The sequence below is a fragment of the Aquila chrysaetos genome, chromosome 18, assembly GCF_900496995.4.
Source record: "Aquila chrysaetos chrysaetos chromosome 18, bAquChr1.4, whole genome shotgun sequence".
In the NCBI taxonomy this organism is placed as follows: Eukaryota; Metazoa; Chordata; class Aves; order Accipitriformes; family Accipitridae; genus Aquila; species Aquila chrysaetos.
The window spans coordinates 21,449,115-21,476,412 of NC_044021.1; the positions used below are offsets into that span (position 1 = coordinate 21,449,115).

Here is a 27,298-nt window from a genome sequence, read left to right on the forward strand (position 1 = left end):
TTTAAAAACAAAAAATTACAAACTGATCCCTACTACAACAGGATAACATTCATGATGCAGTGCTGTTGTATAAGGGTTTTATTTCCACTTCCTTTCTGTGTGTGGTGGAGCACGTTTAGATTTAATTCTTCCTCTAGGCTCTCTTTATTTGTGTTTTACTCCCTGTGAAAAGAATGCCTTTGATAATACCATTTTAAATATGCTTTCATATTTCTGTGGCATACTTTCTCACACTCCATGCTTTCCAGCTTACGTGATAAACTGTGGTCTTTTCCATGTTCCCACCGATGTAGTCAAGGACAGCTATAGAGCTCTCTCATGGCGTAAACCTTTTCTTTTCTCCTGTAGTATGCTTAACAACAAAGTTTGTAATATTCTGATCACCTATAATTGCAATGCAACTGCAGTTTAGACTTTAAATTCTGATGTACTTTCATAGCAGGGTGTGCAAGTCTTGGAACGGGTTGTTCACCTGGTATTAAACATCTCTTCAGTACGCTGCTTGGAAAGGTGCTTTATAGTGCAAATCTCTTACTACCAATAATCAGTAGTTAGCAGGACGAGCGTTACTCAGAGTGGTATTTCAATGGTTGCATTATGAGCTGATATCTGTTCGCTTTGCCAAGCCAAATTCCAGTCCAGGTCTTCACGTAATGCAAATCAGATTATTGAAATCCAGGGTATGCTGATCTGGAACAGCCTGTCAAGATGTACTCAAGGATCTAATCTTAACTCCGAACTTAGTTTAAAATAGTAGTATTGTTCCTTTCCCGTAATGCCTCATTCTCTCATTTCCTCCTGAATTGATAGTCAAGCTAAACAGATTCTTACCTAGGTAACTCTGACAAAAGTAGTATTATGAGTGGCTGTACTGCCCAGGTGATTAGACAGCTCTACAAAGTCAAGCAATTTAATTTTTTTTCTTAACTACTGCCTACCTTTTTTTGCAGATCCAATAATACAATGTCAACTGGAAGGGTACGAACGAAAAAAAAGGCATGTTCTTCAGACCAGTCTCCAGACAACCTTCCTCTGAGGAGTTCTGGAAGACAGGTATTTATAATAATTTAAAACCACTGGGTTTGTACTCTGGTGTTTTTTATTTTCTGTTGAGATTTATAAAGAAAGTGGGCTTCATTGTTGGTAGGTTAGGACTTAAGAGTATTTAGCCAGAGAGAGGGAGATTTAGTTAATTCCGTGATAAGTAGGCAAAGTGTCTCATTTGTGAACAATGTTCAGAAAAGATAAATGCTCGATATAACCTGTAAATACTTGATGTGTTAAAAGTACAATCACAGATTTCTGTACAGCCAAAGCTGTCTGCCCATCCAGACAGAGGCCTAAAACAACATAATACACAGTACCTTTGAGGCCCAGAAGAGACATTTGGTATACAGATTTGTATCTGGAGTCCAAAAAAAGCCCCAAGCCTATCCTAATATTTTGAGATGCAGATAAGGTTGCCACTAACTAGTATCAGTAAGTATGTGAAGAAGAGAATTTCTTTTTCTGAAGGAGAAATAGAATGAATGCATGAAGCTTGACTCATTAGCATGTGATGGAGCTTAAAATATGATTTAAACTGGAAGCTTTGCTTATAGTTTCTTCAATGGCATCAGTTAGACTAAGGCAAGACATTTTTAGCTTTAAATGATATTTCCAGCCTTACTGTTGGTTTTGGATTTTTTTTTGTTTTTTTTTTTTTTTTTTAGAAAAACTGACCTACTTTGACAGCTGTTTCATGCTGCAGCTATTTCACAATGGGTACAAAAATCTTCATTAGTACCATTTTAACCATTTGATGCTACCCACAAGCTGCAAAACTGTTTGAATGCCATTTTGTAGAAGATGCATTTGTGTCATTTCTGGTCAGATTTCAGCTATTCTTTATTAGGTGAAGAAGAAAGCAGCTGAAGCAGCAGATGATGATGATGAAGCATCAGAGAAGAAATATAGAAAATGTGAAAAAGCTGGATGCACTGCAACATGTCCGGTTTGCTTTGCCAGTGCAGCTGAAAGGTTTGTTTCTTTTTATTTGCATTTTCCATGGACTTCTCTAAACTTGCAGCTGAAGTTTAGGATCCTAACTATATTCTGAAAAATCCCTTCGTTTCTAAATGTAGAGGGAGAATCGAAAGGTACTAATACGAGTCTTAAGATGCCAGGAAAGTGTCACAAGTTATTCCTGTTGTGAATACCTTTCTACTGTGCAAGTTGCTAATTCAGGTATAGAATATCTTTAGAATACGCTTATTTATGTTATTAATGGTGTCTTCTGGAACACGCCTTGCTTCTGTGAAACTGAGAGCATATTAGCGTAATCTGAGGAAGCTAAACTTGCTTTCAAGGTAGAAAATGAAACCGTCATTTACTGCAGAAAGTCTTTATCACTGTTTTGTTGGAACGCTTTGCAGTCCGAGGTGAGATTCTGACCTTGAAATTTTAGGTCTTGGGAGACAGTTGTACTTATTTGAACTCTTTGTTCTCAGCTTTCTGTGTACTTGCACAAGGCCTTTTGCATTCTGACCCTGGTGGTACCGAATGCATGATACTGGCCAGGTGTATCTATAATAAGCAACACATTAGACCTCATTATGCAGCAGGCAGACTGTAATTATATAGCATTCCTACCTCCCTGGTTAACTGAGACGAACCTCCCTTGTTTTATTTTTTTTCCAATGATATAAAATAATTCAGTGCTTCATTTAGTTACCTGTGTGGATTGTTCTTTGGTGGCAGGAGGTCAATGTGTTCTGGATGTTGCCATAGGAAAACCAGGTGTTTTGGCAGTTGCGTAAGAGACTTGTAGGGGAAATGAGCACCTGAGAGATCAGCATTGGTGATACTATGTTTTTTATTTAGGAAACAATAGATACTGCTTAGTCATCTTTTCGAATTGTTATTTTAGTATTTTGATTTCCACCCCCCCCCCCCCCCCCAAGTACATACTTTCAACATTATTTGTTTGAGATGAGATCATTTCATGGCTAGCTATTTCAGTTAGTAGCTTAGGTCACTGCTTTTCTCTCGTGCTTTTTACCTCGTGCATTTATCTTGAACCATTTCATTGAGTTTAATGAGAGTTTTCTACGTGAAGAGCAGTTGCTTTGATGAATATAATCTTTGCTATAATTCTTTCTGAGAGTACTAAAGAATAAATATCCAGAACGTGTAACTGCTTCCTCAAGGTTTTCTCTCGTTGGGTTAAAATCGCAGCCAGCTCGGTCATGTGAAAAAAACAGGCAACATCTGTTTTGTGTTCAGATTTGCCTTTATAGTTTTGTCAGTTGTTCTGGGGATGAGATGTTGTAATGATTTATGAATGAAATGATCACACATACAAGAAAAATACTGATTTAAATGATCCCTCCCACCCTTGCACTAATATCAGAACAAAATGGAACAAAGTAAAAGGAACTGTAAGTTCCTATGGAGAGGGACTTTGTCTTCTTATACATTTGCAGAACGGTTAGTGGGTCACAGCACATATTGTAAGAGCAAATCTATTTCATGTTCAGGAAACGTCCGCTTGAAGGGTACTAAAGACAGGCTCAGTTGACCATTGTTAGTGGGAGGTTGCTGGAAGCCAGACCAACTATAAAACTGCACATTGTGTGCATTTTGCCTCCTTTGCATCTGGTGTTGCTTAGTTTGGAAACTGGAAATGTTTGAGACAATTGAAATGATCTTATTGTTATTTGTATGACTGTAGCGCCTTGTGCAAGTCAGCCTTCGTGAATGTGACATAAAGCCCTGGCTTGTCCTGAATATTTTGTTCACGTTCTAGAATGTGCTACTGTCAATAGAAAGATTTTTTCTAAATGTATCTTAAAACTATTTCTATGTTTCCTGCATTACAGATGTGCTAAAAATGGGTATACGTCTAGATGGTATCATCTTTCCTGTGGGGAACACTTCTGCAATGAATGTTTTGACCACTATTACCGAAGGTAGATTTGCCAGTGAAGGTTGTGCTTTTTCGGTTGTTATTAAAATTTGGCAGACGTTACAACTGTTGAAACATCATGCACATAAACATAACACAAAGACTTGTCCTCTGTGCTTGCTTTGTTCAAAGCGAGGCTTAGATATTGGTGCCAAAACTGCAGGTGTTGTATGGACTAATCATCAGCCTAAACATAGCAGTGTGAACAAAACTGTTTACTTCAGGCAGGCTGGTTTGTGCGTACAGTTATTCTGAAGCTTTTGTCTTTTTTAAAACAACAGAGAATTTTAAATGATGAGAACAGTTTTAAGTAAATCCATTTTCCTCTATAAAGCAAATTCACTTTACAATGTGAGTTCAGGAGACCTTGCCTCTCTGTAACATTGAATCGGTGAGCAGATTTAACTCTTGTGGTTCAGTGACTCTGAAGACTCTGGTCAGGCTCACAGAGTGCTTTCAGCTCCAAGCTCCCTCCCGTTTCAGTGAGAGCTGAATCCAGCCAGCTCTACTAAGACTTCTGGGTGCTTATGTGCTCAGCAATACCTGTGACTCAGTCCAGGCCTTAGCCACTGGGAAGTGTGCTCATGATCAAGAGGACATAGCGGTCAGGGTGCAATTTATTGTTATTGTAATAACCATGACTTTCTCCTTTTTTAATAGGAAAAATACAGGACTCTCTACAGCCTTATTTCTCTGTCCTTGTATAAAATGTTTAATTTTAGAATAACTGCTGTTGCTTGAAATGAACTAGATATTCAATTTTCTGACTGCTTGCTGTTTTCTTTTCTCTCTCTTCTTAGCCATAAAGATGGTTATGAGAAATATACTGCCTGGAAAAGGATTTGGACAAGTAATGGTAAAAGTGAGCCCAGTCCAAAAGCCTTCATGGCTGATCAACAGCTTCCTTACTGGGTAAGATGGAGAGTGATTTATTTAATAGGGTATATTTCAATGTGATGTTTTGATGTGAGTTTCTGGTATTATATGTTTAAGAAGCAGGTCAGCTGAGTTTTTTTGGGGGGGGCTCTAGTATTAGAGGACTGTGGAAAAGCTCAAGATAATAATTCTGATCAGCTTCTCCATTGTTGGAGGCCTTCTCCACGCCCCACAAAGAACAACCTTCTGTTGCTTTTCAGTGAAGTAGCAGCTAAGATGTGTGATGTTCAGGTAGAATAAGACTTGGCAGGGAAAAGGCAGCATGCAAGGGAAAGGCCGGGAAAAGGCAAGTATGAGTATGAAAGACTTCCAAAACAGATTTTGTATTTCCCTGGTAAAGAGAGCAAAAGAAGAGAGACTGGAATGGAAGGAAGTTTACTGTTAGTGGTGGTGGTTTTGTTTTGTTGTTGGTTTTGAAGTGGTGAACAATATGTTTTTGCAGTAATGCTTGCAAAACCCACTAAGACCATAGTAACGGGGTGTTGAATTGATTTTGAAGTTAGGTTCTGTGGAGAAAGTCAGTCTTACAGGAGATGGGCACAGGGTTTCTGTATACCAAATGTCTGAGGATTACATGAGAATGAATTCAACCATTATATTTGACAAGTTCCTCACATCTCCCTGCTTTGTAATTGGTTTGTTATGCTTCATTAATCTTATCTGTAATCAGACAGCAACAAGTAAAAACATGTTTGTTTTTTGACTTGTAGGTGCAGTGCACAAAGCCAGACTGTGGTAAGTGGCGTCAGCTGACAAAGGAAATCCAGCTGACACCACAAATAGCTAAAACTTACAGATGTGGTATGAAACTGAACAATTCCACCAAGGTAACACAGAAGAGTTTTGCTCGTATTGAAACTAACAACAACTTGGTATTTCTTGTTTGCAGACATTAATTTCTTCTTGTTTGCTGCTTAATGTTTCTAATGTCAAAATGATTGTCTGATGGCCTGGAGAGCTGCACAGTGACAGGCCTACATGCTGTTTGGACTTCTTGTTTCCCGACTGGAAACATCAGTACAGAAGTATCTGGAATGTCTTTGCCCAGCCAATTGTGAAATCCTTCATTCTGAAGCTATGGAAAGGTTATCAGCATGTACAAAATAGACATACACCAAAATGTTTATTTTGGTTTTGTTCGGCCATACTTCGTTATTGAGGAAAGCATCTGAAAAGCTCAATGAGCTTTTATTAATTTCTAGCAAGTCCGTCATGGGGCTTTACAGCAAAACTTTCAGCTTTGGCATGAAGATAACTCCTGAAATTTGGAAGAGTCCTTATACTGCCATAGAATCTATATAGTTAAAAACATAACATGAAAATACTGACCATATGAAAATCAGAAGGGTCAGCATTTAGTCTTGAAACTTTGTGATGAAGATACTCTTAAAATACATGAGAAACTTTCTTTTATAGTGGACTGGAAGAGTCTTTCTGGAAAATGTGGGATATTTCCAGAATTTTTCTGTAAAATTCCATTGTTTTTTTCTTAATTTGTTTGTTTCAGTATTCCACTCCACTTCTTGGAATGGAATGTATATTTTAATATCTGATCAGCAGAAACTAACTTAACAAATGAGAAACATTTTCTGGGGTGTTTTTACTTTATGGTGTGTTGTGGTTTTTAACTATGCATTTCTCTGCTATTTATTTTTACTAACATAATCGTCTCTGCTACAGAAGGCTAACGCTAACACATTTTTGGCTTGTTTTTTAAGTTTAAAGAGCTATGCCATAGACAAATTACTTCGTATTATATTCAATTTTTGTTGTACAGCTTAAGAATAGCTCTGATACCATTCACTTTTCTTTCAGACTGAGGGCTCAGACCAGTGTTCCATGCCTGAGGACTTGGTGAGTAGTGGCTGTTCCGCCTCATTTGTCCTTGAATATGAAAGCAGTCTTAAAGCACAGCATATTTCTTTTCTTTTCTTGGTCCTTTGGCCAATTATGGCGGTATTTATGCATTTTGCTCAGGAAACTCAGACGCTATTTGCAACAGAGCCTAAGGCCTTCTACTTTTTCATCTTTTTCCTCTTTTCCCTCTTTTGCCTTACCATACCAATTAGCTTTCAGGTGGTTCATGGTGTCCTTGAGTTGTGGCCTGTGATTCAAGGTTTACTCCTAATTCTCATTTTTGATCAGGCAAAACAGCATTCAGTTGCTAGCTTTCAAATAGAATTCCCCATCCTAAAATCTCCCTGTCTTTCAGGTGGTTTCTATCTTTAGTCAAGCTAGTCTCCTCTTTCTGAAGACTGCAAGAGAACATCAAAACATGTTTTCTCTCTCCTCTCCCTCATAATACAGAACTAGACTTGATGTATGTTGCTGTTTCAATGGGTTTATGATCATGTAACCCTGCATTTCAGATTTAGTATGATCTGATGTTCAATAAGCCAATGTTGACAAGTGTACCTGAGGTACCTCTGTCCCAGGAAACATGTTCAAGCTTATTGTTGACTCTTGTAGAAGCTTTGTGGTTTTGTTTCCTTAATGCATGTTTGATTTGTAAAATAAGGCCGAATCACCAGTGTTTGAGGGTCTTAGAAGGTCTTTGATGGGGACAGCAGAATCTAAATTAAATCAATCATTTAGTGTAGACTTTTCTAGGTTCAGGTTTCTGGATGCATATATGACTGTAAATGTTTTATAAAGGGCCTGATAAGGCATAGATGTGTTGTTATGGCACATTTCATCTGTTTGCTTTCCACATGGGTGTGGAGTTTGTGAAGTTTCAGCTCCATTTCTGAGGAAGAGATGAATGCTACAGGTTTTCTGTGTCAGGCTGAGGTAGGGGAAAGAGGGAGAGAAAATGTCTTTATGACTTGCAATTCTGAGATTGGTACTTCTAGTGCTTTTTGGTCTCAGTTTTGGAGGGGGGGGGGGGAATTGGTTCATTTTCCAACGTTTTCAAAGTACTGACGTGTTCTCTTCTCCCCTCTTTCCTTCACTTCTCCGCTTGGCCAGAGAGTGGCTGAAGTTTCAGACCATTGGTGGTACTCCATGCTCATACTCCCTCCTTTGCTGAAAGACAGTGTGGCAGCTCCCTTTCTAGCTGCATATTATCCAGACTGCGTGGGCATGAGTCCATCCTGTACCAGCACTAATCGGTTACCTGGTGAATCCAACCTTGTGAAGTTAGAGCACTTAAAGAGCGTGCCTAATTTGACTGGTAAGGGCCATCTGCAGGGCTCTGTTGCTTAAATAGGTGTGATAAATTTTGTCTTATGAGTTCATAAGGCACATAATGCTCCTGATTCAGAAATACCGGTTCTGTTCTCAGCACTAATACACATTCTCTGTGTGACTGCCTCTGTACTTCTTTGATGCAATTTACTCGTTTGTAAGATAAAGGTAATATATTTTGTATGGCATTTTTTAGGGAGTAAGCACAGACTGCATAGGCTTTTTGTTTACCACCTGTCATTTGTTTATAGAAATGGGAAATTAACCTGCAGGTACTGAAAGATTGTGTTTTTGAGGAAATGAAGTTTCATCAAAACAAAACATGATTCTGCTAGTTTCAATACTGTGGATCTCTGGGGCTTTGGAGAAAAGGATTTGATCTCTTAAGGCACTCAGATTCTGTTTAGGTTAATTTTTTTGCTAATGACAGCTCTGATGCTGACAGCCTGGGAGTGTGCATCTGCAGAATAGATCAGGTATGGAGAAAGGTAATTCAGGATTCCCATACTCATCTCAGAGAGAACGCTTTGAGAAAAGTTCAGCTTCTGTGTTGTCTTAGCAGGCTTTGCTCTCCTTAGGTGCTGAAAATAAATCTGTTCATCTATTCAACAGATGTTTATCTGCCTAATAAATAGAAACTTCATTACACAGAGCTACCAATACTGCACGTGGAAGATGATTACTTTTAGTTACTACCCACTCTGGGCAGTATTGGGAGTTGAAGATGAAAGGGGTTCAGAATACTGCATGAGCCTGTACAGTGATGCTAGACCTTAGACTTGAGTTTAGATCGTGTTCCTTGTTGGAGTCATTGTGGCATCTGAGGGCACATACTGTTTCTCTGACAAACTTAAGCTCTGATAGGTCCAAGATGTACCCATCAGGTAGCAGGACAGTAATTAATATTGCACAGCCTAGAGGGTAGAAGAAGGGAGAGCAACAAAACTGAAATCATTCTGAAGGTGGCTAGAGGCTGGAAAGCTTCGTTACTTGTTTATCTGTGTGAGGTCAATGGATCGTCTTAGAGGGAAAAGGACGTGATGAAGATGTGATGGAATATGACTAGTTCTTGGTGTGTCTTTATTCAGTTGCAGGCATGAACAAGTATTTCCAGCCTTTTTACCAGCCCAATGAATGTGGGAAAGCACTTTGTGTGAGGCCAGATGTCATGGAACTGGATGAACTCTATGAGTTCCCAGAATATTCACGAGACCCTACCATGTACTTGGCTTTGAGAAACCTGATTTTGGCTCTGTGGTACACGAACTGCAAGGTAAGAGATGCTAATAGTTAATTTGTTTGTTTACAAATAAGAGCTACTTTTTTGGGATGTGGATTCTCTTCTTAAGTATTGGACACTTAGACATCTCCTTATGCACCAGAAAAATTGCTCCCAACCTTTTGAAAATCAATTCTAAGTTTGGCTGGTTTTTTGGTTTTTGTTGGTTTTTTTTGAGTTTTAATGCCTAGGAGCTTCTTTTGCAGTAAAATACAAAAGTTTTAAAAGTATTAAAACTCTACTGAGTCTCCCCAGCTATTAAGTTCTAAAGTGATGCTTGAACATTTCTAAACAGTGTTTGTGGGTGCTTTATGATATTTTTTTTTCATATGACTGTTGGACAGGGAAGTGATTGTCTTTTTACTTACGCTAACTCTATGGCACTGCCTTCAGTGGAATTGCTGGAATTTCACATACTGGAAGCTTTCAGATACTGATGTCTGTATTTATGTGAAGGTTTTGGATATTAATCTATTTTTTATTTGGAATGCCATTTTGGAATGGATTTTACTGGAATGTCATTGTGAGCATTGCCACCAGGTAGATTCATTTTGCAATCAGGGATGCATTTCAATACCATTCCTGTACTAATGGAGCACACCATGGAGTTTGCAAGAATATCTTGTAGACTTATTTGCTTTTATTCCATGTTAATCTAGTTTAATAAATTGTTACCTTACTGTGTAAAGCTGGCTAGCAAGAAACTTCCAGAAAACTTGCTTTTAAAATGCTCTCAGAAGCCTGATTCATGATTAATTTTACCATCTAGTTTACAGTTTAAATATGATGTAAATGCATGAAAAAATTGAATATTAGAAAATCAACACTTTCTATTCTTTGTTTCTCCTTTGCAGGAGGCTCTTACCCCTCAAAAATGTATCCATCACATCATTGTTCGGGGGCTTGTGCGTATTCGCTGTGTACAGGAAATGGAGAGGATACTTTATTTTATGACAAGGAAAGGGCTAATTAATACAGGGATTTTATCAGTTAGTCCTGACCAGTATCTTCTTCCTAAAGAATACCACAATGTAAGTTGCTGTAATAATCCCTATGTTATTAGTGCTATAAAACTACATGGCACATGTAATTTTTTTTTGGTTCTGGATTTTTTGCTCATTATCTATCATTCCAACCATTTATGTAAAAATTACATCTAAAAGCAAACACATTGCATGTTTTTCACATGGTTCTCATCTGCCTTCAATGGTTATGGAAACTACAGACACGGGACTCTTCCCAGCAAGGTTTTTGTTCCCACTAAAATCTATGGAATTCAGTTCTATGGATTCATGCTTCTTATAAGCTTTTCAGATGGATGGGAACTGTGTGAAAAATACACAATACACTTAGGTTCTTCTCATGGCTTAACCTTGTAATACAACTCTGCTTTCATAGGTGAGGAAACTCCTATTCCATATTGGTTTGCCAGATTAAAGGGTACATATTTATGACTAGCAATCTGCTTGACAGCACACAGAAACTTATCAAATTAATGTATTCTGTAATGGAATATCTCCTAGAAATTGTAAGTTGATTTATGTTTGGAAAGTGTATTTGTACATGTTTTTAATTATAAACTAGTTTTTACTGTTCAACCCAATCTGTGATTGAAATCATTACAAGGTAAGTGTGTTTCTTGTCTGATAACTTCTGTTAGATTTTGTTACTTGACTGATAACTTCAGCTGGTTCCATTAAAATAAACTGAAACATTGAACCATCTGCTTTTAAAGTCCTTAAAAATCGTAACTATTTTAAAAGCTACAAATTGATCTTTTCTTTATATTAAATGCACTATTATCTTTAAAAGTTATCACTGATTACTTTAGAGGACAAGAGAGCCTAGACTTCTGAAACCTACAGGTATTTTTAACTTTAGCAACAAGAAAAATAAGTGTGTGACGATAACTTCTATTTTAGTGCTAACTATTTTTATTTAAATTTTTTTTTTTTTTTTTAGAAGTCTGTCATTATTGTTGGGGCTGGTGCAGCAGGATTAGCAGCAGCCCGACAACTGCACAACTTTGGAATTAAGGTAAGAAACTGTAGAGTACATTACTTAAAAAAATCAGACTCTCTCTGCTTTATAAGTGTTCTTCATCAAAATGAAAAAAATTACATTCCTGTTACAAACTTTTATGTATAGGGCATCCTAATTCATTTGTAAAATCTGGGGTTTTACTGAGTGAATCTGCTGTTTAAAAACAGCACTTATTTGTATCTAAAATTCAGCAAAGGATGCAGTGAATATTTTACATAGACTTGGGTTGGGAGGATAGGGGAGACATGGATATTCATGTCCGAATAATGGGACTGTAAATGATGGCTATTTAAATGAGGTGAAATTTTCTTTTGTTTGTGCACTCTACTGTACTTACTTGTTGCTTATTAAAAACAAGCAAATCACATGTATTTCCCTTTTCCCTCATATTTATCATTGACAGTGTGATCTCACAATATTTACAGGTTGAAATAATTTTATACATCAGAATATTCTTAGGAAAATCTATGGGACTCTACCCCTGAAGTGTTTGCAGGGCTGATGTTTAAGGAAATGAATAAGCATCTGACTTTCTGGATTTATATTTTCATATATGTTTATATTTATATGAAACTCTGAATGCTATATGCCCATTATCTCATTCTTTGGTGGCTAAATAGCATATTGCAGTGCAGCCTTTCTGTACATCAAGTCCTGTGGAAGGCTATTCTGCAGTAAAATACCAATTGGCAGGACGTTTTTTTTTATATATAAAATATATTATATATATTTTTATATATAGACACTGTTGCTTTCTACTGTTCTGGAGAGATGGAGTTTCTCTAAAAAGACTTTCTCTAAAAATAAAAAGATAATATAAGTAAGTAAGGGTAAACATATTCAGTCAGATATCCATCTAGTCCTCCAGTATCCTGTGTCTGTCTGTGACAAGCAGTGGATGCTGAAGGAGGTATGTATGAATGGTGGAAATACATGAGAATGGGGTTTTCTTGGAACATCCCAGGAATAAATTTCTCCAAAAGGTGTATGGACTTTCTTAGATGGACACTGCACCCAGATCATTGTGTTTAATAGCCTGTAGCATGCCTTAAACTCCAATTTTGAGATTTCCTGAATAGGTCTTCAGCTTTTTTAAAAAGAAGGCTTACTTTTGTTAGGGTTGTTTCTTAAACCAACATCTATTTTATATGTGTATACCCCAAAAGGTAACCTTTAAAAGACAATTTAAATGCATAAATGAACTATATCCACAAACAAAAATAAAGTGTTACCATTGTTAGCATTGGTGGATTGTTTGGGGTTTTTTTTTTGTGTTTTGTTTTCTCCTTTGCTCTGGAGTCAAACAGATATGTTTAATACAATCAAACCTTACAATTTACTAAGCTGCATTGTGTCACAGGTCATTGTCTTAGAAGCTAAAGACAGAATTGGTGGCCGAGTGTGGGACGATAAGACGTTCAAAGGAGTCACTGTTGGAAGAGGTGCACAAATCGTCAATGGATGTGTCAACAACCCAATGGCACTAATGTGTGAGCAAGTGGGTTCCCTGCAGTGGTCATGCATTATCACGACTGAAAAACTGTCATTAAAGCCAGGTTCAGGTGGCTGGGGAAGGGTGGGAGTCTTTTTCATGACACGATTAAAACACCATTCTGCGTTGTAAGTAAACTCTGTGTTGGTATTCTATCTTTGGTAATGGCTGGGGACAGAGAAGGGCTGTAGAATCGTTTTGGACACGTTATATAAAGAAAAACAAGGCGGCTCCACCTTCAGAACCAGAAGAAACCCCCTTTTTCTGGAGACAGTAATGTAAAAGGTCCCCAGCAGACTTCCTTAGAGCCAAGAAAGGCTTTACTGTGGGAAGCTATTGCTATGTTGTCATAATACATACTTCTGTGACTCACCTGGCTTTGCTCAGCCTCTATATTTCTAGTTTAATTCCGCACAAGTTACGATGAATGTGTCTAACAACTACTGATGCAAACACACTGCAGTTCAATTTTTTTTTTTTTTTTTTTTTTTTTTTTTTTTTTTGTTGAGTTGGTTTGCGGTTTTTTGGGCGGGAAGCTGAATTTCTCTCAAGTGGAAGCTGAGTATGGATTTGGTTCAGAGAGGCATGCAAATCCAGCCCATGCTATTTTAACTGTTTAGTGCTCTATAGTGTCATGAGGAAACTTTTTTTTAATCATGTTTTAGTTATGAGGTGAGGAGTAATGACTTCTTAATACACCTTGGGTGCCCATCCCTTTGTAGTCATTTGATGTCATCTTTCATTCAAAGTACAACTCTATCTTGAGAAGAGATCTGCAGTGGTGACCAGCAGCCTAGAGAGATGTGAGGATATGTGAAAAACACTGGAGCGCACCCTAAGTAACAAGGCCCTAGGAAGAAGTTAGCGCTGTATTTGTGCTACTTTCTGTAGACTGGCTGTAGCACATAGAAACATCTTTATTCTGATTTAGGTCTGTTGCGTGTTCGATACAAGATGGACAAGCAGAGCAACATACTAGGTTTAATTCCAAATAATTTCTTTGCTTGTTTCTTAATAAAATTGGTGGTAACTGGCAAGCAACATCCTGTCAATTCCTGAATGCAGAGAACCGTTTGGGGATCAGGCACCAGAAAGTTGTAGAAAAGAACTGATTTTAATGGCAATTCAGAGAATAAGGTGAGGTAGAAATGAAGGAGATTGGTTCATCATGTTTGATTACCAGACCCAACATCTCTGTACTAGGCCCTGGCCTCATAGGACAGTTGGAGATAAGGTTTCTGGGAATCCCCAATAAAGATGGAAGAGTGGGTTAAAACACTTTGTGGACAATTAACAGATAGAAGGATTGTTGGTATTCCAGTTTTAGGAGAACAAGAGTTTATCTGACTAATTATTTAAAGTCGTGGATGTTTTTTAAGTGGCATCACTTAAATCTGAGATTAAGGGATTCGCCTTACTTTAAATAACTTTGAGCAGGCTAGGCACTGTAGTTTTTCCATACTTAAAAAGCAATCAAATGTCTTTTTCTTAAGCTTGGCATTAAAATGCACAAACTAGGGGAGAAATGTGACTTGATCCAGGAAGGTGGAAGGATAACAGATCCCACTATTGATAAACGTATGGACTTTCATTTCAATGCCATCCTAGATGTCGTCTCTGAGTGGAGAAAAGATAAAACCCAACATCAAGATGTTCCTCTTGGTGGTAAGTGGGAGATTATTGCAAAGCGAAGATGTTGGCTGTGTTCATAGAGTTTGATATTAAATTGGCTTTTACATCAGACATTTTTAGAAGTGTATGGCTGTACATCTGACCTTAAATCCAACAGTGATAACCTGTCTCTAAGCAAGACAAAGGGAGATTGACTATCGTATACACACAGACCAAAATGTCACTTGTAACTTTTAAGGAAGCCTAATTTGAAGGCTTTTGTAATACTGTACGACTCCTGATGTAGTATCTTGTTTTCATGAGGTAGCTTTTTCAGTATAACTAGTGGCACTAGCAGTTCAAAAGACTTGCTTCTTGCTGCAGCAGGCCATAGCTAGCCATAACTCTTACACTTTTTGACTAATTGTCTAAAAAAGAGCCGATCAAAGCCTTCTGCTGGCAAGAATAGTCCAATCTCCATTGGTAACGCCTCCCACCACACTTACAGCATGCAAGCACATTCAACAACAAAATTGCTTAGAAATGTTTGCCTCCCAAATCTTTTCAGCATGGATTCTGTAAGGCAGAATTAGCAACTCCTATGTTCTTCAGTGAACTCTGGATCATATTTCTCAGCTCTTTTCGTTTTGTAAAAATTAAGCAGGGTTTATTTGCAAGGATTCTCCCATTATCTTAAAGTGTATTTATTTTCCTTGAAGTATCTTCAACTGTATATTGATGATAGCTAAACAATTAATTTCTCTCCTGTGTCAATTGGCTAGCCCAGCTGTGCTGTTGCACAGTGTGGTTTTTTTTAAATTTGAAATCATTTTAACCTCTTTTTTTCCTGAAGCTATGTATGTTTCCTTTTTTGAAGAAGATTTTACTAGGGAAACCTATGATTAGGTTAAATACAATGGATAAATACAATTAGGATAAAATACAATGAAGTTGTATTTTATCACCTAAAAGATCTTGCGTTTTTTTCTATGAGAAGAAAAACATCTTAGTGCAAATTAGCAATAAGCTTGAAAATCTTGTGATCCAGAGAATAGCATATTGAAATGCAGTAGGACTTCTGACGAGTTGTGATATATTCTTATTTTAAACATGTTCTTTCACAGAAAAAATACAAGAGATCTATAAAGCCTTTATTCAGGAGTCTGGTATCCAGTTCAGTGAGCTGGAAGAAAAAGTACTACAGTTCCATCTCAGTAATTTGGAGTATGCCTGTGGCAGCAATCTCTCTCAGGTGAGTTTTGACAGCTGTGTTCTGAAGTGGTTGAGCTTCGTAGAAAATAGGGTTGGAAGTAACATTGAGAAGTCATCTTATCCATCCCATGGCCCCAAAGGAAGAATCAGCTATCCCTAAACTGTTCCTACAACCCTAACCTGTTCTTTGAAAGCACTGAGACACAGACTCCAGCATTGCCTTAGGTAAACTGATGGGAGTTCATGACGTGCCTCCAGGAAGACCCTCTTTAATGTAGAAGTGGAGAGTAAATGGTGCAGTGGAGTAGGGCATTTTGCCGAGATGCTGGGTGGTAGGATTCACAGGAGAGTTACTTTTCCTCAGATGTTGTGTGTGACTTCTGCTTCTCAGTTCTGTGTTTAAAAACTGAGGTATTTCTCTACCTTGCTAGGTATCTTGAGAATAAATGCATTTAACTTCTGAAGTGTTCCAACACCCTGATGGTGGGCCCCAGTTCACCACTCCTAGGTATTCTGTTGACTATGTGATACTTGGTTTTCCTTGGGACTTCAGTTTTAACCAAGCAGGTTCAGGAAATATCAAAGTACGATGTTGTTTGCAGTGCATTATTTACTCAGTCCTGTTACTTGGGTTAAAGATGTTTAGGGTCAATTGTACTACAGTAGTGGGACAGCTGATTGATATGTGCAGATGCACAAATCTGATCTGTACTGAGAAGCACATAAGAACGTAACAAAAATCTGCAAGACAATGCTATACCAGGGCAGTCAATGGAAAATATCTTGATATGTCAAGCTTTCACACTTCACGACCACCCAGGGGAAGTAAGAAGGATGTTAAAATCTATCTTACCTTCTATTTAAAGATCAAAATATGAAGTAAATGCAACTGCAGTGATAGGAACTTGCATTTGAATAGCAGTCTGAGAAGTGCTTCAGATTTTTCACTGATAAGTGGTGATTGCTTAGTACAACTATCACTGTTGTACTAACTATGAGTTTGCAGGGGTGGGGGGAAAAGGTTAATGAAAGATATCGTGAAAGAACCTCCAAAGTGACAGAAAAATTCCATTGATTTTTTTTGTATCTTATCTTCCCCTTCGTGTTGGGAAATAAAATATTTCCATTTTTATTTGAAGTCTTAAGGCTGTAAAATCTGATTTCTTTGCTAGAGACAGGAAACTGAAATAAATACACTGCGATCCACCTGAATTTTTGTACTACTTTCCTTGTTTTCTTTACCAAGCAGAAGAATAAATTACCTGCTAGTGACCAACCCATACTACAGCATTTCTTAATCCAGCAATTCATATGTTGTATGGTGGCCTTAGGTAAATAAGCTGTCTGCTTTTCTCAGCATTGCCATACATTCTGGTGATACACTTTTTTTTTTCCAGTTGTGACGGGAATTAGGGTGGCTTCCTCTAAACTGTGGGACTTTTGCTAGTACCCATGTCACCTCACCAGTAGAGACTGCTAGTTATGTTCTGTCCACAGGTATCTGCACGCTCATGGGACCACAATGAATTTTTTGCCCAGTTTGCTGGAGATCACACTCTTCTAACTGTGGGATATTCTACTGTGATTGATAAATTGGCAGAAGGGCTGGACATCCGGCTGAATTTCCCAGTGAGTCTGGAAAATGTTGATGCAGTGGCTGTCTTGGATTGCTCTGAAGCTCCCAATCATCTCTTTGTATTCTTTTGGACCAGGCAAATCTGTGCCTGTGATTATATCGATTTGTCTTTAAGAAAAGAGAGGACAATTTCAGTATTTCTGGAAATCCTCTGTGAGGACTATCAGTACTTAAATATTATAATATGATGAGCTTATATGTTAGACTCATGATCTTTCTTTTTCAGCTTCCATGGAGGCTTTTTTTTATCTTTCACTATTTCTCTGGAAACTTGTGTTCTTCAATTTCTGGTTTGCAGACTGGTGCTATATTAGCTATTCTTGTCTAAACTTGCATTGCATATGTAGATTTTGTAGTATAATATTCTTCAATTTGACTTTCAATAGGTACAGAGTATTGACCATTCTGGTGAAGAAGTACAGGTCACTACTGCAGATGGAACAGTGTGGACAACACAAAAGGTACCTAATATGCTTCAAGATTAAGGATTTTAGGGTACACAAGAACAATACTGACCACAGTACATGTCCTTTTTGTCTCCCCCCCCCCCAAGATGAAAACTCATATATTCTAGTGACCTGTATTTGGATGTCCTAGAGCCATCTTGAGCACGCTTGAGTTTTGAGTACTAGTTGATTTGAAGAACTAAGCACTATAAAGGCAGTAATAAAAACAGGAAGCAAATAGATTTTTATCTGGTCTTTGAAGTGACAGTTATGTTTTCTGGTTCCATTCCCTGCTCAGCTTTACCCCATTTAGCATGTGAATCTGCCCTGTTAAAATTTTTCCCTTTGGTATGCTGGACTTGACAACCCATATTTCTCAGTCTCCCTTAATCCCTGTATCACCACCTGCTTCATGCTGTGTAATTTAGCTTTTAGTAATTTTTAAAATGATATGTAAACTTGATCAAGATTGGATTTTTAAAGAGAAGGGTTCTGTGAAGGAAATAAAAACAAACCAAAACAACGACAATCTTCTCTCCTTTCAAAATGACACTTTTGTTAATCTGAGCACCATTGGCTATAATTTACAGGAGGTATTAAAATTAGTAGCATGGTTAGCCACTCTGATACAAGCAATTCAACAGACTACAACTTAAAACCAGTGAACTGCAGGATCTGTTCTCACCTGAATGTAAGGCATGTGTCTCCCATTAACGGGGAGTAAACCAGACACTAATCTAGAGATGTCTGGTGAGTATTATGCTGCATCCTACAAGAATAATCCAAGATAGTTAAGAGGATGCTGTGAGGCTTAAGTGCAGTATTCAGCTTTTTCTGCTGTTGTGATTGTAATTATTTTTCAGGTATTAGTGACTGTACCACTGGCCCTTCTTCAGAAAAATGCCATTCAGTTTAATCCTCCATTGTCAGAAAAAAAAATTAAAGCCATTAATAGTTTGGGAGCAGGAGTCATCGAGAAGGTAAGTTATTTCAGATTTCATTTTCTTTTCATAGAAACATTGGCTGCTTTGTCCCTGTTGCTTTTGGTGTGTATTTCTCAGGATTTATTATGCATTTACTTTTACTTGTATACAGTAGCCCAGAAGAGCAAAATGCTATCGGGGATCACATGTATTTCTGTTTCTTAGATTTCCCAACTTAATGGTGTTTTTAAAGAAATTGTTTGCAGAATCACTTCACAGCTTATGTTTTGTGCCTAATTTTGAGCAAGCCTTCATAATGGTCTTAGATCTTCCAAAATTCTAATAATATTCTTATTCTAGGTCCCGTCAACCTAATAAATACATAAACTATTTCAGAAGAATACTGAAAGTTGTGTATTTGACCAGTGTAAAATCTCCTACCCTTTCCCAGTGCAAAAAGACAGCCTCTCCTGAAAGATCCCTAGTAAGATGTGTGCTTAGAACAAAACAGTAACAGAAGTAATGCCAGAAACGGGATTATAACAGTGTTGAAATTTAAAGGCAAGATTCAGACACCAGCACCCCCCAACTCTCCCCAACATGGAGATCACTAACTTCTATGTTAGGTTTGTAAAAATTCTGCTCAATTTGTTGAGTGTTTTCTATAGTGAATTCCATTGTGAATTTGATAGTCTGTGCATTTGCAATTTTTGAGACTAGCATTTTTTTTCTTTCCCTGTCCCCCTTGGGAGAACAGGCCCATAGATTCTCTGTTGAGACCCTCTCATAGAACTGGGTGTCTCTAATTGAGTGGAAAAGGGAAAAAGAATTAGAAGAACAACATATACCATATCCAGTTATGAGTTTTGTGGTATGAAACACTTTAATTCCATCTCTCTCTCTCACTCTCTCTCTAGATTGCCTTGCAGTTTCCTTATAGATTTTGGGACAGTAAAATTCAAGGAGCTGATTTTTTTGGTCATGTTCCACCCAATTCCAGCCAACGTGGGCTCTTCAGCGTTTTCTATGACATGGATCCAGAGGTATCATATGCTAGCTGTATTTTCTGTTGGCCCTTCAGAAATTCAGTTTGGAATCTAGGTGCAATAATTACTGAACAATGAAAGTTTTCTTCTTCTCCCCACCCCCACAACTGTTAAAAGAAATGGAAGCAATGTTATTTATCAAGAAAAAGCTGATTGATACTTCATTGTAATAAATGGGAATGTTTTCCTACACTTGGATACAAAATAATATACAAGCAAGTTAATGCTTTTATTCTCAAACTATCCTGAAAATGAGTCTGTAATACCTGACTATAGATATACTAATATGGGAAAAAGTCTACCAGTCACTTCCAGTTTAGGATTTCTGTTCCCTTATTTATATCAGCTAAAAATCCTGTTAAAAAGATCATGCTGGCTTATTAACACTTAATGGCTTGCACTAGCCTTAATAGCTATGTGGAATGGCAGAAGAAAAGAAACCCACTAGGTTTTCTATGAAACTGAGGCCTGTAGGGTCAGTCCCAAACTCATGAATTTCAAAAGAAATTCAAACCAGTGCATTGACATCATGTTTCTCTTCTCCACCAGTTCCAAGCACACACTTTACACATTTATATCTTACCTTTTCATGCTTTTACAACAACTGCTGCTTATTACTTGGCAGCAATTAAAAGGCCGTTTTGTAACCTTATGGCTTACTCCAAAAGGAAACCATCCTGTGAAGATTGTGCTGTGTTACTACACTATCTGTACCTGTATGTGACTTTCCATAAACAAGGTTTCTCTTCAATACTTTTAAGCTCATTCTACATAAGGTTCAGTGTGCTCATACTGTCCAGAGACACTAGATGTAATTCTTAATTTGCTTGATAGCTATTCTCTGCTAGCTATCAAGTTTAGTAACAGAAGAATTGCCTTATCTAAACAAGAGAGGGAGAGTTCTTTAAAGGAGTTGAGAGCCTGTGTGCTATTCTGTAGTCACCACTTCATCTTTGAAACTTCTGTATGGTAGCAGATTTGTTGAAGTGGAAGGGAACATCAGCAGAACTGAGCTTTCATTTCTTGGGACAAAATCTGCTGGTAAGAACTTAGTATTGGCCTAATCCAAACCATAAGTATTTAAATAGATTCTCTTTGTTACCGCCTTTTGAAATTGGAGTACAGTTGAGGTGGAATTTTGGCACAGAACTGGAGCTTAAGATGTCTGTCACAAAGAATAACACTATAAATGTCAAATCTTTTGGTGTAGCCTTTAAACAGGTAGATAGAAAATTTTCAGCTAATTCAGCAAGTTGTAGAAGGGGCTGACTGTGAGATCTGTGAACAAGACATCAGGGGATGGTAGTAATTTGAGCATAAATACTGTAGAATATGCAGCCTTTATTCTAAGGAATCAAACCCACTTTCCTCTAGAACAAAAGCTGCTTTGCAGCTGAAAATCTCTTTGTCAATGCCAATTAAAAGGGACTCTTCAAGAAATACTTAATAATCTAATAATTTCTAAATTATCTCATATGTTAATGTCTTGTTTTTAGGGCAAACAAAGTATTTTAATGTCAGTGGTCACTGGAGATGCTGTGACAACCATTAAGAATTTAGATGATAAACAAGTACTGCAACAGTGTATGACTGTACTTCGAGAGCTATTTAAGGAGCAGGTAAGAGAAGCCTCTTCTACTAAAAGATGAATTAACCTGCCAACAAACGTAAAGCTTTTGATTGTATTCTTTCATGATGTATGAGAAAACCTTTGACATATAAAACTTTTTCTTTTCTTGTCAGTTTGAGAGAATGTGCTTCCTTTGAGAGACACTAAAAACACAATGTTTGGTCTTGTGTGAAAAATGTGAATTATCTTAGATCTCTCTGAAGGAAAATGGTAATGAATTGAAAAACAGAAATGAACGATCATCCTTTAAAGTGCTTTTAGGAAGGAAAATTAATTAAAAGCAGTACTTTAGGCAGATAACACAAATACACTTCCTACTTAGCTGTCACTTTTTCCAAAGTATTTTTTTTTGGTCATCACTGCTTCCAATACATGATCAAAGCTTTAAGCTAGATGAATTTGATGATGATGATCCCCCCCCCATAAAAAGCACCTGAAATTACAACACTCCCAAACCAAACCAAACCAATCCCTTAACTCTTCTAATAAGAAGCAACCCTTCCTGAGCTGTCTTGGGATGGAGGTACAGCCAAAATTATGTATCAAGGGCCCTATATCCTGACCGTAAAAAAAATTAGATAAAAATTTCTACCTTTTTCCTTCCCCCAGCTCATCGTTAGGATAAAAACTGATAGGAAAATCAGAGAAATCTGGGGCAAGCAGAAAATGATCACTTAGCAATGTTATTTGCATTCCACTCTATAGACAGTAATGCCTTAGTTAAATAATTCCTTAGAGCAGGTAGATCCCAAGGAATGGTTGCATTACTGTTCATGGGTGATCTCTCAAGTTTTAGTGATGGTTCAGATGTTAGGATTAATGATCTTGGAAAAACTTTGGCATCTGAAAGCTCGACTTTTCCTAGAAAACACACTTTTGGTAATGGCTTTATAGTTACCAGAATCATGTGCAATATAAGTCCACATACCTGCTATTTTGATCTCATGAGAATGTAGAGGTAGCAAACAGGTCTTTGGTTTTGGTGCCACTCTAGTCTAGAAGAGTGATTTTCATGCCTGTCTCCATGGTTTATAGCAGTTGTGAATTTCAGTCATCTGTCCACAATGCAGGAGGATTTTCAAAGACAAGATAGCTTCCAGGGGTGTACCAGAACTTCTTCTGGGATGTCCATGAAACTTGCCATACTTCACTAGCCATTGTCTTGATTGCGTGAGCTTTAGTCTCTCACGTGCTACCTGAACGGCATAGTCTATTTGTGGATACCAGATGATGTGTAAGAGGCAACCAGGGGTGCTTCTGTTTACTTGTCACAAGCTCCTCAAGAGTGAGACACAGCTGTAGTTGACTAAGCCTTCATACAATTGTTATCCAGACTCTTTTTGGTAGATTGTGTGGAATTTGCATGCTGCAATGTGACAAAGAATACACAGTATTACTGTCATGGCTTAGCTACAGACACTCTGACTTCCTGGTTTTTGTTTTCTCCCTGAACCCAGTTTTCAAGCCAGCTCATTTTCTGATCTTAGACAAGTAATGTTATTTATCCATTGGAATAAAATTATCTCCAAAATGAAGATTACAGTTGAGATTTAACAAGCTAGAAGTAGCAAAGCATCATGCCTTACCACGATAAAAAGTGCTTATGTTATACATACAAACATGCTGAATGATGTTGATATTGGTATTTTATCTGTTTGCAAGAGTATCTATGTATTTTGAGGGGAATTTTTTTTTCTCATGTGTAGTTCTAGGTATATTACAATATCCAGATTTGTTGCATTCAAAACAGTGCAGGTGTGATACTTCAGGCATCAGGCAAGTCTAGCAAACAAAATCATCATTGTGGTCAGTAGTATAATAAAGAAAATTGCAATTTAATTCTGGAATGTAATCGAATCTGTATTGTAATAATACTACATACATACTCGAAAGATGACAAGAAACTGTTTATGAGAAAAAGCTATGCAATTAGGAGCTTTTCTTCACAGTGCATAACTTTTATTTTGATTATACAGGAGGTTCCTGACCCAGTGAAGTTTTTCGTTACTCGATGGAGCAAAGACCCTTGGCTCCAGATGGCATATAGTTTTGTGAAAACAGGGGGCAGCGGTGAAGCTTATGACATTATAGCTGAAGACATACAAGGGAAAGTTTTCTTTGCTGGTGAGGTAAGTATCTTTGTTACTGTTGATTGGGGAACTATTTCTTATGAAAGATCATCTTTTGCTAACCAACACCATTAATCTAGAGATAGCATATAAATATTCCATTACACAAATATGCTAATGTTTCTTGATTTTTGACACAGAACCCTTTTTATTCATATTATTATTGGGCATGGAGAGTCTGCCACATATTTCAGGTCAGGAGTGAACTGCATAACCAATAAGTGCAGAACATGACAAGACTATACAATCCACTTTTATTATTAGCCAAATTGTCTGCCTGTTACTCCATTTGTGGGTAACATAACAAATGCATGCTGCTGATGGTACAGGTGCATTCTATACTGGAACAGAACTTACCTGCCCCACTAAAGTGCAGATGGCAAAACAGACTACTAATTTTGCTAGTTGACTTGCTTGCAAATTTTGAAGTTGCTAAAAACCTTAAATATTTCCTCCTAAATTCTTTCTAAGTTTTCCATGGCTTTTAAAAATGTTGGTATATACTTAAGGAAAACAAAACGGATCTTATAAACTGAAATTCTATCTGTTCTAATAGTTTTAGAAACAATTCACTTTTTTTCTTTTTTTCTTCTTTTTTTTTTTTCTTTTTTAAATACAGGCCACAAATAGGCACTTTCCTCAGACCGTTACAGGAGCTTACTTGAGTGGGGTTCGAGAAGCGAGCAAAATAGCAGCATTTTAAGTACTGAAAGTTTGTGTTTATAGATATATTTTTAATTGTTTTCTGTGGGTAAAACTATCTTCAAGTTTCCTATTGCTGCCTTTTTCTTAAGTGGTACTTAAATAGTATATGGTACCTGGAGATAAAAATCTTCATCTTCTTTTTCCTCTTTCTCCCCTACCCTCCTTTTAAGCCCTGATGATACACATTGTTGGGGTTTTTTTTCCAGCTAAGGTATTACTAGCAAGAGTGACATTAGAGTCCCTGGCCACAGCTTAACTAATGGAACTTTTTTTGAGAGTCCTCTTCTGTATGGCTCAAGTCATGCTATTGTAAACCTTCATTTCAGAAGGTCAGATTAAAGCAAGACTAAGTTAACATACAGCATTAAAAATGCTGGCAGTTAGTAGTAACAATGGGAATTTTCCACTAACTGTGTTTCTCAGGTTGATTATGCTTATAGGAGTTCAAACTTGCTCCCAAAAGCCTGAATAGCCTAGACAAATTCTAGAATTATTGTAGGAAGGAACTCAGCTATCATTCTTTCCACTTGCAATCAATAACCTTTTCTATAATATTTTTCATATTCTTAGCCTCCACTAAGTGGGCTTTGGAATATCAAGTTTGTTCCTTTAAATCAGATGGCTGGAACAGTTTACAGTGCAATCATAGAAAGGTTATTGTAGATAATAAAAACTTGAAAAAAGTAACTTTTACATTACTTTAAAAAACTTTGGAATATTCTCTCTGCTACTTATTCAGAGAAATTCTTGTTACAATAATAGGCTAAGTTTAGATTTGCTTAGTGCTTCTGATCATGTAGAAACAGGACAGCTTAAAAATACTATATTTCTATGATTATTTTGAAAACAACTTCCAAATTCATTTGGGCTGAGTAGAGGCACTATCTACTGATATGAATATTCAGTGGGGGGTGAAGGACTGTAAGTTCCTAATGGCTCATTCAGCTTTTATATTTAAAAAATAAGTGAAGATGAATGAGGAAAAATATTAACACTTTTATGAAGGGCTGAAACAAGGTGGCTTGCACTTTGACTTGAAGTTTTTTCTTTTACTATTAAAGTATTATTAAAAACAACTTGAGGGAGTAATTCAGTAAGGGCTAAGCATCTATCTAATAGCTTTTCTGTGGGACAGGGAAGAAAATGAAATACTTTTCAACACACAACAACCAGTGTATCTGTTGTAATACTGTTCCACTAAAACGGTATTAATGAAAAAAAATTAAAACCAACTTTTAGATCTCTTCCCCCACACCGTCCCTATAACTTTACTGCATAGACCACAATTTCTGGAAGGAAAGTAAGCACTTACTCTTTTACCCCCTGCATTCTCATGCATAGGTTCTTTTCTTTTTTAAATCTCTTCATTTTAAAAATGACACAGCAAACTTTTTTTGAGTTACAGTGCTTATTTCCATAAAGCTGTATCCTTGGAAAAAAAAACCAACAAGCAACTTTAAGAAAAATCCTACTGAATAAATGCAATTCTTCTTTTTAAATACCTAATATTTTGTTTTTAGAGTAGCTATGATATTGTTAAATACCTTTATTTAATCTCTAATTTACAAGGTGAAGATGTTTATATAACTAGATGTCTTTCAGATATATATTCTGTTCTGCTTCTTAAAGCTGAATTATATGGATTAACAGGAAAAGTGTAACTGTTCATAATTTTCCTCCACATAAATGCTATTATGTACAGTTTTAAAGTATTTCCAAGTATTAAATTGTAATTTAAAGGCTATAAGAAGCAAGACAAAATCCTCTGATGATAAAAGATAATCAGACATCAGATTTTGCTTTTGGTAATCATTTGCACTTTGTTAATTTCATGTATTACAGGCCAACTTAGAGCATAACTAGGAAAGATAAGCAGTGCATACGTTTCAGTTCCAAGTTTCTTTCCCAGTTGATCATATATGACAAAATTATTAGGAGAGGAGCTTCTGAAGGTGGGAAAAAAGCTTATTACTACAAGCCCAAAACATTATATTCAATAGCTGCTTCAGCTGACCTTGGTCAAAACTTAAGTCGGCTTAAAAACAACATATAAACACATTACATTTTAGGTAGGAACTGTCTGGGAAGTTGAGCTCAGCATCCATTTCTGCAGTCCAAAGTTTGTGTGAACATGCTTGATTTTAAGCATATGCTTCCATCGTGTTAATTTGTACTTGGGGTTTTACATTTATCTACAACTTTGCAGATAGAAAAATGCTGTATTCTAAAGAATAGAGATGGACATGAAAAAATACTGTCACGTTTGGCTTTAGCTGCTGCACACTTCTTATAGCATTAAAAAAAGTATAACAAATGATAAATTTACCAATGGTCTAGTCTATTAATTATTTGTATATTATTTTGGTGCCAAGGCACTTAAACTGTGTTGTGCTGCACTTAAGTTTGAGAAGTAAATAAAATAAGTATGTTCCATTTTAATTTACGTTCATTTGAAATGTATAAGAACATCAGGCTGGTTCTGAGACTTCATTCTTTAATTAATGTTCCCCCCAAATTTTTTTAATATCTATGTTAAAATTTATTTCAAGCATGTATGTATTATTTCTTTTGTGTTTAATTTATTCCCTGCAAATAAAGAACTGGGGAATGTTTTCTTTGAGTATATTTGTTTAAATGTTATAAAAAATATTTGAATGCAGAGCATGATCTGTTACACTTCAACTCTTCTGTGTGACTATGTTATGGCAGCAGAATAAAACTGGAAAGTATCCACAGGATGCTCATGTTTTGTTTTTGTTTTTTTCCCTTTAAATTTAACTAGTAACTAAGCCTACTTTTTTGTTACATCTGATATTGATTTAAGATTTCATTTTAGTATATTCCTACAGCTAGACGATTCCTCAGAAGAGCTGCTCTACAGCCTTCTCTGTACTCTAAGTACTAACTTTGCTGTTACTTGGACAATACCATACATAATAGATAGTGTCTTTTGCCTCAAAGTTTACAAAGCAATTCATAAGCTTGTGTCAGATTATTTTCCTTAGCCAGAGGATATTTAAGCTAAAATTATAATTGTTTAGAAGCACTGCCCATAATTTTAAAACAGCCAGAAAAATC

The 27,298-nt window shown here is 36.8% G+C and overlaps 1 protein-coding gene across 3 annotated transcripts in view; it reads left to right on the top strand.

Annotated features, from left to right (window-relative positions):
• The window catches only part of KDM1B (lysine demethylase 1B), a 29,221-nt gene extending 2,263 nt beyond the window's left edge, over positions 1–26,958 (top strand). For all 3 annotated transcript variants that reach the window (XM_041118305.1, XM_030041806.1, XM_030041804.2), the window contains exons 3-22: positions 951–1,053; positions 1,895–2,019; positions 3,861–3,950; positions 4,747–4,858; positions 5,593–5,709; positions 6,698–6,736; positions 7,850–8,054; positions 9,157–9,341; positions 10,202–10,378; positions 11,310–11,384; positions 12,751–12,888; positions 14,376–14,547; positions 15,618–15,745; positions 17,203–17,334; positions 17,728–17,802; positions 18,651–18,767; positions 19,628–19,753; positions 21,253–21,375; positions 23,363–23,515; positions 24,135–26,958. In XM_041118305.1, the coding sequence (XP_040974239.1) occupies positions 964–1,053; positions 1,895–2,019; positions 3,861–3,950; positions 4,747–4,858; positions 5,593–5,709; positions 6,698–6,736; positions 7,850–8,054; positions 9,157–9,341; positions 10,202–10,378; positions 11,310–11,384; positions 12,751–12,888; positions 14,376–14,547; positions 15,618–15,745; positions 17,203–17,334; positions 17,728–17,802; positions 18,651–18,767; positions 19,628–19,753; positions 21,253–21,375; positions 23,363–23,515; positions 24,135–24,218 (2,463 nt within the window). In that variant the 5' untranslated portion in view covers positions 951–963 and the 3' untranslated portion in view covers positions 24,219–26,958. The remainder of the gene's footprint in view (positions 1–950; positions 1,054–1,894; positions 2,020–3,860; positions 3,951–4,746; positions 4,859–5,592; positions 5,710–6,697; positions 6,737–7,849; positions 8,055–9,156; positions 9,342–10,201; positions 10,379–11,309; positions 11,385–12,750; positions 12,889–14,375; positions 14,548–15,617; positions 15,746–17,202; positions 17,335–17,727; positions 17,803–18,650; positions 18,768–19,627; positions 19,754–21,252; positions 21,376–23,362; positions 23,516–24,134) is intronic.
• The last annotated feature ends 340 nt before the right edge of the window (positions 26,959–27,298 follow it).